Source organism: Alternaria ventricosa (genome assembly GCF_023758065.1).
Source record: "Alternaria ventricosa strain BMP 2768 chromosome Unknown scaffold_1, whole genome shotgun sequence".
NCBI classification, from domain to species: Eukaryota; Fungi; Ascomycota; class Dothideomycetes; order Pleosporales; family Pleosporaceae; genus Alternaria; species Alternaria ventricosa.
Window position 1 is genome coordinate 2,950,002 of NW_026055681.1, and position 15,423 is coordinate 2,965,424.

Sequence of the window (15,423 nt, forward strand, 5' to 3'; positions counted from 1 at the left end):
GTGGAACTCGACTGCTGGTTCAGCTATCATTTAGCATCTTTCGAATCCGTCCTTTTATCGTTGCCATGCCGCTGCCAGCATTGTCTGAAAACTTCCATCTAGACACCATGTCAGTCTCGGTGTATGTCAAAGACGCTTTACTTCTTTCGGCTAATCCTCGGCTCATCCAAGGTTCGGAAGCCAGCAGTAACGCACATCATGAAAGAACTTACCTCTTGCTTGCACGCCCGCCAATCTTTCTTCTCATAGTAGCAATCCGTCAATTTTGCGTTTTCGTCTGCGCAGCCGGTGCTGTAGATGCGCTTGTCCCTGCGAAACCTTGGTTAGCTTGTTTCGCTTCTAACGTTCAGAGTTCCTCTCCTTCGTTTTCCCCGGATCTCCGCATCTACCCAAACCGAAAAGCTGGAATTTCATACGCACCAGTCATCGGGTTCATCGTCAATCAGCAACTGCGCTGCTGCTGCGCGAGATTTGTCTTCGTTTGACATACTTCAAAGAATTGGATAGAGGATTTGAGACGCGTGGTGTGAGGATATCGAGTCGCGGAAACTTGCGCAGGGTCTTGTCATTGAGAGAGTTGATTTGAGCACGGTCGGCCAAACTCGGTCCGCACTACTACTAAACGTCACCAACAGTCAGTCAGCATACGATTTGCACATCGCATATCAACATCATGGCGAGCAAAAAGATGAATGTGCTGGTATACTCCGGTACGCCTTTTTAAACTTCCTCACACCCCCACCAAGATTACTAAGCCAGCCCAGGCAACGGCAGCACCACAGAGTCCGTCCGCCACTGTCTCTACACTCTACGGCGCCTCCTATCCCCATCTTACGCAGTGATCCCCGTCACAGGCGACACCCTCATCAAAGAACCCTGGTTCAGCACATGCGCCCTCCTCGTCTTCCCCGGCGGCGCCGATCTAGGCTACTGCCGCACGCTCAACGGCGAAGGGAACCGCCGGATTAGTCGGTATGTAAACGCCGGTGGTTCTTATCTCGGTTTCTGCGCCGGAGGATACTACGGTAGTAGTAAATGTGAATTCGAAGTCAACGACCCCAAAATGGCTGTTGAAGGAGAGCGAGAATTAGGTTTCTTCCCTGGGACGTGTAGGGGACTGGCGTTTGAGGGGTTCAAGTATGCGAGTGAAGCTGGGGCGAGGGCGGCGGAGATTAAGATTGAGAAGGGTGCGTTTGAAGGGGTGGATGAGGGGGTAGGGGATGTGTTTAAGAGCTATTATAATGGTGGGGGTGTTTTTGTTGATGCGGGGAAGATGGAGGAGAGTAGGGGGGTGAAGATCTTGGCGAGTTATACGGAGGATTTGCATGTGGGAAGTGGAGAGGGGAAGGCGGCCGTTGTGTATCGGAAGGTTGGTGAGGGGCATGCGGTTGTTACTGGGCCGCATCCTGAGTACGTCTGCGTCGATCCATGTAACACGTTCTTACTAACATACCGTAGATTCGCGCCCCAAAACTTGAGCAAGATCCCCAGCTTACCTTCGTATGCTACCGTCATCAGCGACATCGCAGCTACAGATGCTACTCGACTTGACTTTATGCGCTTGATCCTCCGCAAACTTGGACTGCAGGTCAATGAGCAGGAACAAGCGGTACCGTCCCTTTCCCGTCTGCATCTCACCGCTCATAACCTATCAGACGTCGCTGACCTCGTCGCTACGTGGAGTGAAATCATCACTGTAGTCGATGGCGATGAGTACATCAAGGGCGAGAACGATGTTTTCCGTATCGAGAAAGAGGGGAGCGCGTGGAGCGTCAAGGAGTTGAAGAGGGCTGTGAGCGCTGTGTCGGAGAAGCTGCCTACCCTTGCTTCTGTGACCAGCAGTGGTAAGGAAGACGTTGAAGAACAGTCTAAAGAGGAAGATCCCAAGAAGAAGAAGCCCAAAACCCCCGAGGAAGAGATACAAGACTGCATCGCCTACACATCCACCAGCTCCCCGGACCAAATCGTCTCCTACGAGAAAATCGTCAAAGTCATAACACCCCACTCGAAAGCCCTCCCCTCACCCGAAGAAACCCCCTTCCACCACGAATCCTTCTACTTAAACCTCCACCACTACCACACCAAACTCCGCAACCCAAACGCCTCCTTCGGCAAACACCTCATCTACGCCGACGTCGTAACATCCACCAACACGCTCCTCGAGAAGAACCCGTCCTTATTACGCAGCCTCCCAAACGGCTTCACCATAACAGCGACCACGCAGATCGCGGGACGCGGAAGAGGCAACAACGTTTGGATCGCGCCGCCGGGGGCGCTCATGTTTAGTACCGTGCTGCACCATTCCTTCACGCTGAGTCAGAGTGCGCCCGTGGTGTTTGTGCAGTACCTCGCCGCCCTCGCCATCGTCCAAGGCATCCAAAACTACGCGCCCGGCTACGAAAAAATACCCGTAAAACTAAAATGGCCAAATGACATTTACGCGCAACTCCCCGGCTCGGCCAACAACCCCGTTGTCAAAATCGGAGGCATACTGGTTAATAGCAGTTACTCTGGTTCTACGTACGATGTCGTTACGGGTATTGGTTTGAACCTCAGTAACGCCTTACCGACTACGAGTTTGAATCAATTGGCCAAGGGGTGTACGCCGCCGTTGAAGGACTTTACGCCGGAGAAGTTGCTGGCGAGTATACTGGCGCATTTCGAGACGCTGTATAGCACGTTTACGCAGAGTGGTTTTACGAGAGAGATGGAAGAATTCTACTACGCCAACTGGCTTCACACGGATCAGTTGGTGACCTTGGAGAGTGTGGAGGGTGGTGGTGGTGTGGGTGGGGGTTACGGAGGTGGTCCAGTGAAGGCGAGGATAAAGGGGATTACAAGGGATTGGGGATTGCTGCTGGCGGAGGAGGTGAGGGAGGTAGATGGGAGGGGCACGGGTAAGGTGGTGCAGGTGCAGAGTGATGGGAATAGCTTTGATTTTTTTAGGGGGTTGGTTAGGCGGAAGGTTTAGGGTTGGGGAGGATGGGTGTGTGATGGTGAGGGTGTGCGATGAGCATGTGTGATGAATGATGAGGGTATGAGGATACTAGCTGGTATGCCTAGATGAAAGGGCAAGGCTTCTATGATCATTCAGTGTCCTCTATGGCATTCTGACGTCTCTTTTCATCATGATCTCTCTTGCGCCTCGCAGCTCGACAAATGTCCATCGAGCCAAACCCAGTCAATAGCGTATCCAGAATCCCATAGACCGCCAGTCCCCGCCATTTATCCATGCCGTCCCCAACGGATAAACCACCAGCCTGGGCTCAAGCTCGTCGGATCTTATGGATCTAGCGCACAGCCTCTTCTCCTCGTAGCAACAGGGGCAAGCCTCGGAATACGGAACCAGCGCTGGTTTAGGTTCCTCTGGTTCGGGCGGGTGAGGTGCGTCGAGTAGACGATATACACATGTGTCCGCATCGTCCACTTCATTCATCATTTTCCGAAATTGTGTCCTGTGCTTCGACTTTCTCAGGAAGTCGTGGTTGAACTTGCGGGTCATCTCCTTGACAAATGTGATCGGGAACTCGTCCAGTTCTTTGAACTCGAAGCCTTCCCCGATGGGTACCCGGAAAACTACGTCGATGTCGGGCAGGAACCGAATACCGGTTGTAGGTCTGGGTCTGGGTATTCCGCACCGTAGCTTTGTATCGGCAAGATCTTCGGTATAGTCTTCGTCGCTGCTGCACCCATCTTCGCTGTCGGTGAGGCTTAGATCGAGCATGACCGAAGACTCTTGGATTTCTTTCCAGGGTGTCACTCTGATTTCATCGGGAGTGGCATCGGTATCGCTGTTGGTGTCCCCGGCGGCATTGGCATCTCCTTCTGTTTTATCACCGTCGATGATTTCCGCCTCCTCCTCCTCACCTGATATCTGGTTGTTGATCTGGTCTTCTTCCTCTCCCTCTGACTCCGGACTTACGGCTCTTGTCCTCTTCCCTGCTCGCGCAAGAGTGCCTCCTCTTCTCTTCAGTTTCACGATCAATGATGGAGTTGCTCTCGCTGTTGGGGTCTGCGCTGGCTGTGACTGTGAAAGTTGCGCGGATCGCGACTCTGCCTAGCCGTTAGCCGTTATATCGCGACTGATTGACTTGCACTCACCTTTGCTTCCGTGTTTCTCACGCCTGCGAGGAGTCCGGCCTTTGTTGCGGACAACATCGTCGCTGTCATCAGCGACGTCGCCGCCATTATTGTCTTCCACAGGCGCTACCACGCCGCCTGCTTGAGCCGCTGCAATTTCCTCAAACAACTGTGTCGCGATGGTAGTGAGACCTTCCCTAGAAACACCAGTCTTGATTCCACAGGTGATGACGTCGATGAGTTCTTCGCCGCTCATGCCAACGAGAAGACCACTTCTTGCAGCTGCGAGGGCAGGGTTGCCGGATAGGGCCAAGAGCGCGTCGTGGTAGTTTTGGACCGTTGACATGGCGATTTGGTGGATTGAATGGGATTGACGGGTGTCTGTGGAGGTAAAGAGTGTGGGAAATGGGGAAGAAGCTGGTGAGAGGATACACGGTGAACGTGGGTCTGAATGTGGCGCTAGTCTAGTCGGTGAGTGACACGGTGACGTGCGTACCTTTACTTGCGCATCGATTCTGATATGATGTTTTCAGTATAATCACATTATTTACGGTGACGGAAAGATATGAGAGGCTTCTGCATTGTTCACTCATTCTCCTCAACTGCTCGATGTACGAAGGAACGTGTTGATCAAAGATTGTCTTTCCACAGCCATCGACCCAAATGTATCTCAGAAGACTACGTCGACTTTTCCTTCTTCGAACTACAATGAAGAAGTCTTTGTATTCGTCTAGTCGACATTTGGAAACCATGATCTTCTTCGTGTATGACTTCCCGTTGATCAATTCCTCCGTGCCCGTGTGACAAACTCACGCGTCAAGGTTACTCAAGAACGCACCCAATAGTCCAGCGAGTCTATCATTGCCCCACGGCGATATTCCTGAGGTAAGGGGACAAAGGCAAGACTGATCACTTCTCTATCTCGCACAAGCCGAGCGCACAAGCGCTTCGCCCTAATACAGCGATCGCAGGCCTCGTTCATCTGTCCTGTTCGTTCACCACGCTGCTTCGCTCTCATGATGACGGTATCATTGACACAGCATTGGGTAGCCACTCCCTTTTCGCGTAGTCTCAGTAGCTTACCCCACTCTGATCTATGGAGATTGGTAGAGAGGTAATCTTCATCAAACTTTGGGGCGAGTAGGGTAACCAAGGCGCTCGCGCTCCGTAGCCAATCATCGGTGAAGACACCCCAGTGGAGGATTTCCATGCGCGGAACGATCTTGTTGTCGATCATCTGCTCTATCTCACAGTCTCGAAGGCTCACCTTTGAGGTGGAGGCAGCAGCCTGCGTGGCGACTACAGAAGGTGTATCGGGTCTGGAACGTTTGCGGATCGCACTGCCAGGAGACGGTGAGAGTCTTCGCTTGCTTGTTACCGACGTGGCTGGTGTTGCTGGTCTGTCTGATGCTGGGTGATCGTTGATCACCATGACCTCGCTCAGAGCTTGTTCATGGTTAGTTGAACCTAACAGAATCTGTTGTAGGCTACTCACAATGCTGCTGGATGCCGTTTTCTTGAACTTGCTCGATCTTCACGCTAGCTGTCGCGTGAGCGACACTGCTACTGTCACCGTTGACTGAGGCCGGGTCCCCAGCGATGACGTCCAAGATAAACGAGATGATATTCTCCAAGCCGCCGCGCGCGAAATCTCTTCCCACGACTTTCTGCAACAGTTCCGAGAGATCGTCGTCGGTGAGGCCTTGGAGGAGGTTTTGGCGGGCGGTGGCGAGCTGCTCGTTTCCGGAAAGAGTGAGCAAAGCCTTGAGGTAGGCGTCGATGGTCGCCATGGCGAGCAACGCTGAAGGGAGTGCGATGTAGGGTGGGGGGTGAGGAAAAGAGCGTTGTTGCGGTTGACTGCGCGGCGCGGCGCAACGGCGCTAGCTGTGAAAACGCGTGGATTGGGAAGGTGCAAACGGACGAGGTGACGTACATGCGTCGAAGAGAGATCAACACCATTGAATCAGGTAGGAAGAATCAAAAAAACAGTGTAAGAGCCATGCTCATAAATGAGCTCATCATTAGCGCTATATGCGTCCTTCCTCTTCTAGCTACCTTAGCCCGCGAATCAAGCCCCATGGGGTCGTCGGGACACTCGAGCTTTTCTTCCATCTTGTGGTCTGTTAGGCAGAACCTCATCACGACGGCCAAATAGCAGCTTCATACACGCCAGCGAGGCCGTTTTGGGAAGTGATGTTCAACCTGCACAGCATCTCTATCACGCTTCCACTTGCTGTAGTGGGCCTCAACGCGACGGCCAGCTTTATGTTTGGTCCTGGGCACTCTAGATGCTTCTCGGCCCAGTTCAGGACTTGTACTGGTGGACACTGATGCTATCGTTGAAGGGTCTGGCGTTGGAGCAAGCTCGCTGTCATCTACTGTGAGATCTATCTCAGTATAGGTTACGGTAGCCTAGAGACAACTGCATGGTCTTACGCTCAGGTTCCTTCATGGTGAATCCGTTGACGTCGTCTAGCGTTTCCATCTTGATGACGACCTCACACTCCCCACTGGCTTCCCCATCCTTCACCGCGACTTCGTTCTCTCCATGTACATCATGCGCGAGCTTGGAGCGCGAATCCCTGGAGATGACACCTAGCATAACTAGCGCGATTTCCTCCAATCCTTCTCTTTCGAACTCGCATTTCACACCTTGGATGACTACACGCGACAGCTGGTCATCGCTAAGTTTCTTGAGTATGTCCTTGCGCGTGTCGGTGTCTGGTAGGCCGTGAAACCGCGCGAGTACGGCTTTGAGGTCGCCATCGTAGTATGCCATGCTAGGTGGTGATGTAAGAAAGAGCCCCGTGGTGTTGTTGTTTGCTACGCAGCGCAACGCTAACGTGTTTCCTGCGATGTCTCGTGGGTGGACAAGGGACAAGTGATGACCCGGCGAATGTGTTAATGGGAGAGAGTTGGTGTCACCAGCTCTAGAAACCACGCAAGCTGCGACTATCGTGGACGTGAGAACTTGTTATTGTTCATCCTCGTCTTGCGAAATGTTTGCCTCCATGCTGTTGTGTGACCGCCATGCAACTGCACCGGGTCCAAGCGGACGCGTGAGCACGTGACAGATCACCGGAGGCATTGTATTACGTGCAACAAGGTGTTGTCCCACTGCCGAGGAGAGTGCTTTGGAATCCGGTCTCGAAAGCAAAGCGACGGTTGTCGCGAGCGTGACCAGAACGGTAAACTACAGTACAGTGGGCTGTGGTGGCTGTTGCTCCTCATTTGTCCGTATTTGGGCAGGAACTTGGCCAATCATTTGGCTGCTGACATTGCCCATGCCCCGCGCGCATCGAGCGCTTACATACGACTGACAAGATGTTGGAGAGCTTGCATCGATCATTGAGACCTCTACCAGATCACGGTTGACTCGATTCGAGATTCTATTGAGCAAGATTCAAAGTCGCTGGAGTAGCTGCGAGTGGTTGACGTCATGCAGGACGCTAGGACCGGTGACAGCGTAGCGGCCCGTCAATGTTGGGAGTGCTTCAAACGCCGCCTGGTGTGCGATCGCACCCTGCCGCAATGCAAGAAATGCACCAAGACGGGTAAAGAATGCACGGGATATAACGACCAGAAGCCGTTGCAATGGGTGCAACCGGGGCACGTGACGATCCGCCCGAAGAAGAAGAAGGAGGAATGCCGGCCACCAACGTCCGCCAGCAGAGTAGCAAACTCCGAGAGACTCGCACGCGTCATTCCAAATGGACCCGCTGCTGGCCCTGAGGTATCTAGAGACGCAAGTCTACCAGAGCTCCTCGGACAAGGAGGGTGCTCGTGGCTGGTCTCCGAAGAGCTTCAGCTTACCCCGGAAGAGATCGAACTATCCAAGAGCCAATTCGCCAACCTATTGGTGCAAGAGGTGCAAGAGGACAAGCCAGCATGGTGGCGCGACCCTGATATCGAGCAGCAGGTCGACCCCATTGAGCTGACAGCTGCAGGGGCCGGGGCGGGCTGTGGGGTGGGCGAACGCATCATGTGCATTGGCAACAAAGACCAGATCAAGGAAGTAGTGGAAAGAGGCCAGCACTGGGAAGCCGCACTACTTCTGCAGTCGAACCAGAGGCCTCTTGCAAAAATACAGAGACTGCTGCAGATTATGGAGATGAACAGACTTCCATCATACGATTTCTTATCGGATGAGACACACGATGTGGTACAAGCTGTCAATTACTGTATGTGCGGAAAGCCGAATTGCATGCATTTGCTAAGCCCGCTAGTCAACTCTAAGATATATCCAGATATCGAAGAGACCGATTGCTTAGCACCCAACCAAGCAGTGGTACATTTTCCAGTGTGGGCGTTGCATATACTGGCTCCGGCAATGCACTACACTACTGTCTGCCTGTGCCTCAACTACCACTTGACTTCGTTGCCTCTTGGCAAGGATTGTGCGATCGTTGCAGACAACCGCCTCAAGATATACCATTATCGAGGCCTTGCTATCCGCGCTCTCAATGAGAATGTTGCAAGGAAGGGAACGCGCAGTAGTGATCAGACAATCGCCAGCATTCTTATGTTTCTGGCAATGGAGGTATACTCTGACAAATCTGACACGTACGGGTCCAGAAGGCTGATTGTGTTCGTAGGTACATAGCTCTACAGATGTCGACTGGAGGTCGCATGCAGATGGTATGAAGCGACTGATCGATATGCGTGGCGGTTTTGGGTTACTACGACGCACAGTACCTCACATGACATCAGCGCTAGTGATATTCGTGCTGTTGGTATGCCTCAATCATTGCGATGGCTGTGGCTGACATCATGCAGCATCGTAACGTTTTCGAACAGTCTTGGTCCAGCTTCGCATCAGATTAGTATCACCGAGCCACTCGAACAGCACATCGGGGAAGTGGAGAAGGTGTATAGCCTTATTCTCCCTTACACACTGTGTCCGTCAAGCCTCTTCATCGAGATTATTCGCATCAACCGCCTCCGTCAAGAGCTCAGCCTCACGCCCATCGTGGAATCGCATCAGTACGCTCAAGATGCACGAAGCATTCTTTCCCGCATCGAATCCTTCTCCCCAAGAGAATGGGCGCAGTCGAGAGATCAAAAAGATGACTGGCAGCTCATCGCATCGATCTGGCAGTCTGCAATAGCACTCTACTGCATGATGTCCTTGAAAGCTGCCGACATTATTCCCAGCAACACAGAGATGGATCGCATGCGAATGCAACATCGCGATCGTCTACTCCAAGATCTGAAAGCTGCCACACCACTAAAACAGCTCAAGAAGATATCAACATTTCCACTGTGTGTACTTGGCGTGGAAGCGGGCTATCACGTTCAGCAAAGCACTCAGATGTGGATTGAACGGCACTTGGAAGAGCATGCCCGCCTTCTTGGCAGTAACAGTCCCTTGAAGGCGCGAGAAGTGCTTCGAAGATACTGGCGGCGGAAGAAGCCTGGTTGGAATGAGTGCTTTGATGAGCCGTAAGTATTTCATGCCGGACGTTTCCAGAGAGATGGCTAATGAGATCGATTTGCAGGTTTAAAACTCTTGTACCAGCGGGTGTCTGCTGATCCACATGGCGAATCGATGCGGCCCTGAAGTTTATGCATCGGCCGACTGAAGCATGGTGTCGTTAACTGCTTAGGCCAGCCCTGAATCTAGTTTGAATGAATCATCGACTATTGCATACTTCAGTGCTTCCCAGAACCGGAATTGCCACATTCGATGGGTCACCGAGATGCCGAAGTGCATGCGCACTTGTCTCGGTTCGGCAGTAAAGTAGCGAGCTGAGCTGACTGCATTCAAAGGAAGGAAACGCGACCTGGTGCTGGCCAATAACAATCCCACAATGCCATCGCTGCCATTGCTCCTCCTCATTCGTTGCTGTTCGTCTTGGCCCTTCTGACTTCCTAACAGGGTTAGCGCTGATAACAGGCGGTGTTTGAGGCTACCCCAAAACAGCGAGACTTTCAACAGCGAGCATTGACTAGGAAGAAAGCTTGGCCATATCGCGGTCCGTTTCGGTATAAGTGCGCAGCATATGCCTCATAATGTATGCGCGAATCAAATTAGCCACGACTGCGCTCTACTTCGGTTCTGGCTGGCTATTTTCGCCTAGCAGTTCTTACTAACGATCGTGCTCAGGAATTCGATGTCATTGTGGCTCCGTTGATCACGTCCGGCAATGACGAGCGCTGGATTCTGATGCGGCCCCCACAACTAGCACTGCGCGAAGGACGCCTCGTCCTCTCCTGTTGCATCTGCAAGGCTGACCAGGTGGGAAAGCAAGATATAGTAAAAGTATATATAGTGTACCAGACTCTAGGGAAGCATCTCGATACCATCGACAGGCCGTCACAACCACTGTACCGAGATGTTTCCAAGGACGACCCTTTGCCTCGCGTTAATCGCATGCCTCAACATCGCTGCGACGGCGTCACAATCATCTTTGGAATATGCTGAATACTCTGAAAATGCCGCGAAGGTCGCTATCAACTGGACAGATGCATCCACGGTTCTGGGCAGACCCGACACCTACCTGGGAAAGCTAGCTGTACCCCTTGACTATACGCTGCCCCATTCGAACAACAACACCCTCACCCTCAACATCCTGAAAGTCAAAGCGTTCAGAGAGCCCAAGCTAGGGAGTGTGTTGACAAACTGGGGAGGCCCCGGTTTGCCCGCAACAGATTGGCTTCTGCAACAAGCTCGTTACGTTCTCGCGTAAGTTGCTTCTTGTCATTTGAGCGCTGCGATCACATGCTAACGATCCTTCTCGTACAGCATGACGGGCGGGCAATACGATATCATCGGTCCCGACCCCAGAGGCACTGGCACGACATTGCCCGTGGATTGCTACAACAACGAAATGGAACGGATGGTCGCGACGTTGCGGACACCAACGAGGACCAACTCATCCGATGTAGCGTTGGGTGCTGTTTGGTCTTACACCAAGCAATACGCAGAGCGCTGCTTCCAAAACGAGGCAGTGAATGGGTCATTGATGAGCACGGCGTTCGTTGCCAGAGACTTCATGAAGGTTGTCGATGCTCTGACTTTGGAAGGCGAGGATGGTCTTCTCCGGTATTGGGGTGAGTTGAAGATGAGTCTCGATACATGTGGTTATTGACTAATTGTCCCCAGGCATATCTTATGGCACGTATCTTGGCCAAGTAATAGCTGCCATGTTCCCAGACAGGGTCGAGCGAATGATGCTTGATGGTGTTCTTAACCCGCTCGAGTATCAGCAAGGATGGTACGTAGCTTCCTCCAGATGAATGCGGCACAAGCTGACTGAGCATCAGGGAGACTGGTCCAGCTAGGTCCGCGCCAGTTGCCTTGGGACAGTTTACCAAACAGTGCATCGACGCTGGACCCTCATGCGCCCTCTTTCGCCCAAACCTCTCCTCTTCCGCGCTGTACGAACAAATCCAAAGCCTCGCCGAAACAGCCAAGCGCGAGCCAATCGTTATGGGCCCAAACGTCACAACCGGTGTCGTCACCTACGAGAAGATCGCCGAGGCTAGTGACACGGCTCTGCGCATGGGTCTTGCATCCGGGTCTTATTTGGCAGGCTATCTCAACAGCATCATGATCCGCAATACTCCAGAATATAACCACACCCAGTATCTAGTCGATCGCTCCTTCATCGTCCAAGATGCAGCGATCAATGCAGACAACACGCAGCTCATCCGTTGCTCCGACGCCATGTTCCGCACCGACGAGCTGACCGACATCAAGGAACGCGTCCAGCACATAACGGAGTTGGGTGATTGGAACAGCGATTACATCATCGGCTCGTATATCTTGTGCTCTCTTTGGAAGGTCCAGGCAAAAGAACGGTACGAGGGTGACTTCAAGGCGAAGACGAAGAGCCCTGTGTTGCTCATCGGTTCGCCATATGACGTCCGCACTCCGATTTCGGGGGCTTATGCGGCGAACAAGACGCTCGAAGGAAGTGTTGTGCTTCAGCACGATGGTCTCGGGGTAAGTTGAAGAGCATTTCCTGGCTTCATGGACGGGTGTAATGTATTCGGGAGAGAACATCGCTAACGACATTGGTAGCACACGGTTATGTACAGCCCCGGGACCTGTGCCATTACCGCAACGGCTGCGTATTTCGTGCATGGGACTATGCCGGAACAAGGGACGGTGTGCGAGCAAGACTTTGGTATCTTCTCTGGCAAAAGTCTGAACGATACTCTCAATCTTATTGGCGAGCCTTAGTCTTCCACAACTTGGATTGTGAGACTTCGTGGGGGCATTGTCGAGACAATAGAGGAGGTGAAGGTTGGTTCGTCGATGAAAATTGGATGGTGTGTTCGGAAGCTCATGGTGGGTGGTTGCTTCGGCATGAACGCTGGATGAACATTTCGTAGCTGCCTGTAGATCTTCCCGATGTGGCTCATGTCTACCGCGCTGCTCTTCTCTCTCGCTCCTCGATATGAATCGTGAGACGCTTGATGTGCCGCATGTGGCTACTCATTGGGAGATAGAGAAGCTCGAGATACCCCATGCTCTACGTGCATTCTTCTCCCCAAATTTGAAGAGGACTCCGTTAAGTCTGACATATGCGCCGAGCGAGATTGAAGTCTGGCCTGCGCGAAACTTATCGTGCAATGGAAATATGCACAGCTTGGGCCCCATGGTGTCCAGAATGACTCTGACACATAGGCGCATCCGGCCATTGCAATGGTCACAAGCCCTGTCCTTGTCTCCTTCGGCTGAAGTGTACTTTGATGCGCCTGTGCCGCTGTACAGCCAGTGGCAGACGCACATTCCCCTCTGCATGAAGCGTTCTGCATCCCTCACTATTGACCGATACATTGTCGATATTTTAGGATGCGACATGTAGACTCGATTGAATATTGCGTGGATAACTCTACCGTCCCCGGGTGATAGGTCATGAAGAGGTAGCCAGGCGCCACCTCCGAAGCTGTTGGGAGCCCATACGCCTATCCTGAGTCTGGGATCTGGATCGGTTGCGGAGGCTGCGGGAAATGTAACGAAGTTCACGTCCGTCGCAGGATTTTGGTCCGCGTACAGCACCACTTGTGGCGCTACTGTATTGCTTTCTTCTTCATCTTTGACGGAATCTTCTAGATCGATGACTGTCGGAGTTATCGCGGGGCGATAGTCGTATGGATGTATGACGTTATCCGCTTCCCACATGTCACTCTCGTAATCGTCCTCGTTCTTGTCATCGTTCTCGTCATCACGTAAGTCGATGGTGTCCAACGATGAGCCACCAATCGGTTCATTTTTGAATGCCTTACTAGCAGGTTCCTGTCGCTCGCTATTTGTATCCTGAATAGCGCGCTTTCGCTTGGCCACCGAAGGGGTTGCTGCTTTTACTTGTGTCGCGTCTATCCGAGGTGCGATGGGGACAAACTTCAGAGATTCTGTGGTGATACAAATCAGCCGGCGCCTCATATGTCCATAATTGCATGTTTACCAGTCTTTGGAACTGTCATTGGCTCGATATTCGGATTCTCTTTGAGAATGTTGAGCATCGCGCAGACCAATCGCTCTCGTACCTTTCGGTTGGTACATCCGGTTATCCCTTCGACGGCAACGATTTCCAGCTCTTCCCAGTTCAGGCCATCAATGAGCCTCATGCGCGCATCGGCGAACGCTTCCTTACCGGTCAGCGCAAGCAGCGCCTCCAGATACGAGCTCGTCATCGTGTAGACGCGCACACGTGAGAGTTGCTGTGGTGCGAGGTGGATAGCCGGCACCGGATGTTTGTTGATGGCACCGGGCGGCAATCCCCGGCCAAGCTAGCGACTAGCGCATCGTCTGAAGCTTGGGCCAACGAACACCAAAGGTTTGCGAATGCGCTCCACGCCTGGCATCCTTCACACACATTATTGTATCTCACAGCCTCTTCACAACGCTGTCAAGGGCAAGCTTGCGCATCACTAGAGAGCTTGGATAATACTCAGTAGGCTCAATAGCTGTCAATACTCACCGCACCAGGCAGCCGACGGTATCATTATCGTCAATTACACGTGTAATCCACCTCTCCGCGGTCTCACTCCTCTTCAGGAGGAGAAAAGCCCCGAACACCCTACCTGACCACGCGATCGAAACAAATGACTAAAAGTCTATATCGCGTTAGGATCTTCAAAACTTTCGTTCTGAGACTGATGTAGACTCCATCATGCCTACTCAATTTCTGTCTCGCCGCCTGCCTCCTCCGCCATTATCCTCCAATGACCCATCCGGCGATGGAATCCAGCGCCTTGCTCCCACGACATTCTTCGGGTAGCGGAAAGACGCAGAGCTTTGCACCGGAGCCATCAGGTACGACCCGTACGCAAAGGCGCTTTGTGCGGATGCAAGTGTCGCAAGCTCTTTGCTTGTTTCCATGAGCCTTCTCAAAAGTAGATTGACCACACCCCTTTTGCCAGACGGCGATGTTGACGCATTTACCTCCGCCGATATAACGTGCTGCTTCCATAGCCACCGCTCCATATGCCACTCGGAAAGCGAAGTCTGCCAAGAATCTTGCATGGATACTGTTACCGGTACTCGACACGAGATCGCCGAGCGGCTGCCATCCTTCACACCCGACAGTGTTTCGTACCCATGCACCTATCTTGAGCTTGGGTATAACAAAGGCTGTGGACCATATGTTGACGACATTAATGGAAGTGCGGGAGTCTGCAGGGGTCTCATCTTGTAGATCGTGGTCATGTTCCGCGGTCATACCCTCCCAGTCTTCATCGTCCTCTTGGTCTCCGCTGAAGGAGTTGCTGATACCTTCATTGGTCGCGTTGAGCGCGGCCGCTGGATGGGATCGGATGCCGAAGGGATCTGCGTTTTCCGTGGCCTTCCTTTTGGGCTGACCCCTCTGCGATGCCATGCCAGACGTTGCGAGGCCGTGTGCGTTGGGTGTGGGTGTGGGTGCGGGTGCGGACTGTGTAGGCTGTCTGAAGTCTGTAATACCGCTGGTTAGTGACTGGTCCTCACCCAGCCTTTGAGTTCTTACTGTTCCCGACGAGCAACTCGGAGGTTCTCGGTTCTGTATTGATGAGATCAAGCAGGTTGACACTCAACATCTCGCGTGCTTTGCGGCTAGTACGACCGAGTCCATCCCGAATCAAGGTAAGGAGCTCCTCATCGCTAAGGCGTTGAATCAGCTGCGAGCGCCCATCCGCGAAGATGTTGTCGGAGAAGGCGAGCAGATGCTCTAGATATGGTTTTGCCATTATGGGTGAGATTCCGCGTGGTGAGAGAGAGCGAGAGAAGTCTTGGTTTGTTGACATCTAGATAGGCAGGCGCGGAGCGCTAGCGCCGACGGAGTCACGTCACAGCAAACGAGAGCACCGCCAGGAGTATGCGCGAAGTGAGAGCTGACTCTCTGTTAAGACCCTATA

General features: G+C 52.7%; 7 protein-coding genes across 7 annotated transcripts; 3 read left to right on the plus strand and 4 right to left on the minus strand.

Moving 5' to 3' along the window:
* Positions 1–26: 26 nt before the first annotated feature.
* J4E93_001016 (uncharacterized protein) lies at positions 27–488 on the minus strand (the record flags this gene model as incomplete). Its single annotated transcript, XM_049338972.1, has 3 exons — positions 27–98; positions 213–309; positions 421–488. 3 exons carry the CDS (start codon positions 486–488, stop codon positions 27–29), a joined length of 237 nt encoding a protein of 78 aa, XP_049204857.1.
* A 185-nt stretch (positions 489–673) lies between these two features.
* J4E93_001017 (uncharacterized protein) lies at positions 674–2,971 on the plus strand (the record flags this gene model as incomplete). Its single annotated transcript, XM_049338973.1, has 3 exons — positions 674–710; positions 765–1,410; positions 1,459–2,971. The coding sequence occupies 3 exons, from the start codon at positions 674–676 to the stop codon at positions 2,969–2,971; spliced, it is 2,196 nt and encodes a 731-aa protein (XP_049204858.1).
* A 210-nt stretch (positions 2,972–3,181) lies between these two features.
* J4E93_001018 (uncharacterized protein) lies at positions 3,182–4,426 on the minus strand (the record flags this gene model as incomplete). Its single annotated transcript, XM_049338974.1, has 2 exons — positions 3,182–3,960; positions 4,102–4,426. The coding sequence occupies 2 exons, from the start codon at positions 4,424–4,426 to the stop codon at positions 3,182–3,184; spliced, it is 1,104 nt and encodes a 367-aa protein (XP_049204859.1).
* Positions 4,427–5,567: 1,141 nt separating this feature from the next.
* J4E93_001019 (uncharacterized protein) lies at positions 5,568–6,859 on the minus strand (the record flags this gene model as incomplete). The annotated part of the gene is made up of 2 exons (XM_049338975.1): positions 5,568–5,881; positions 6,517–6,859. 2 exons carry the CDS (start codon positions 6,857–6,859, stop codon positions 5,568–5,570), a joined length of 657 nt encoding a protein of 218 aa, XP_049204860.1.
* Positions 6,860–7,519: 660 nt separating this feature from the next.
* J4E93_001020 (uncharacterized protein) lies at positions 7,520–9,526 on the plus strand (the record flags this gene model as incomplete). The annotated part of the gene is made up of 2 exons (XM_049338976.1): positions 7,520–8,261; positions 8,889–9,526. 2 exons carry the CDS (start codon positions 7,520–7,522, stop codon positions 9,524–9,526), a joined length of 1,380 nt encoding a protein of 459 aa, XP_049204861.1.
* Positions 9,527–10,826: 1,300 nt separating this feature from the next.
* Positions 10,827–12,268, plus strand: J4E93_001021 (uncharacterized protein; the record flags this gene model as incomplete). The annotated part of the gene is made up of 4 exons (XM_049338977.1): positions 10,827–11,133; positions 11,186–11,297; positions 11,347–12,028; positions 12,107–12,268. 4 exons carry the CDS (start codon positions 10,827–10,829, stop codon positions 12,266–12,268), a joined length of 1,263 nt encoding a protein of 420 aa, XP_049204862.1.
* Positions 12,269–14,246: 1,978 nt separating this feature from the next.
* Positions 14,247–15,255, minus strand: J4E93_001022 (uncharacterized protein; the record flags this gene model as incomplete). The annotated part of the gene is made up of 2 exons (XM_049338978.1): positions 14,247–14,983; positions 15,036–15,255. 2 exons carry the CDS (start codon positions 15,253–15,255, stop codon positions 14,247–14,249), a joined length of 957 nt encoding a protein of 318 aa, XP_049204863.1.
* Positions 15,256–15,423: the final 168 nt, after the last annotated feature.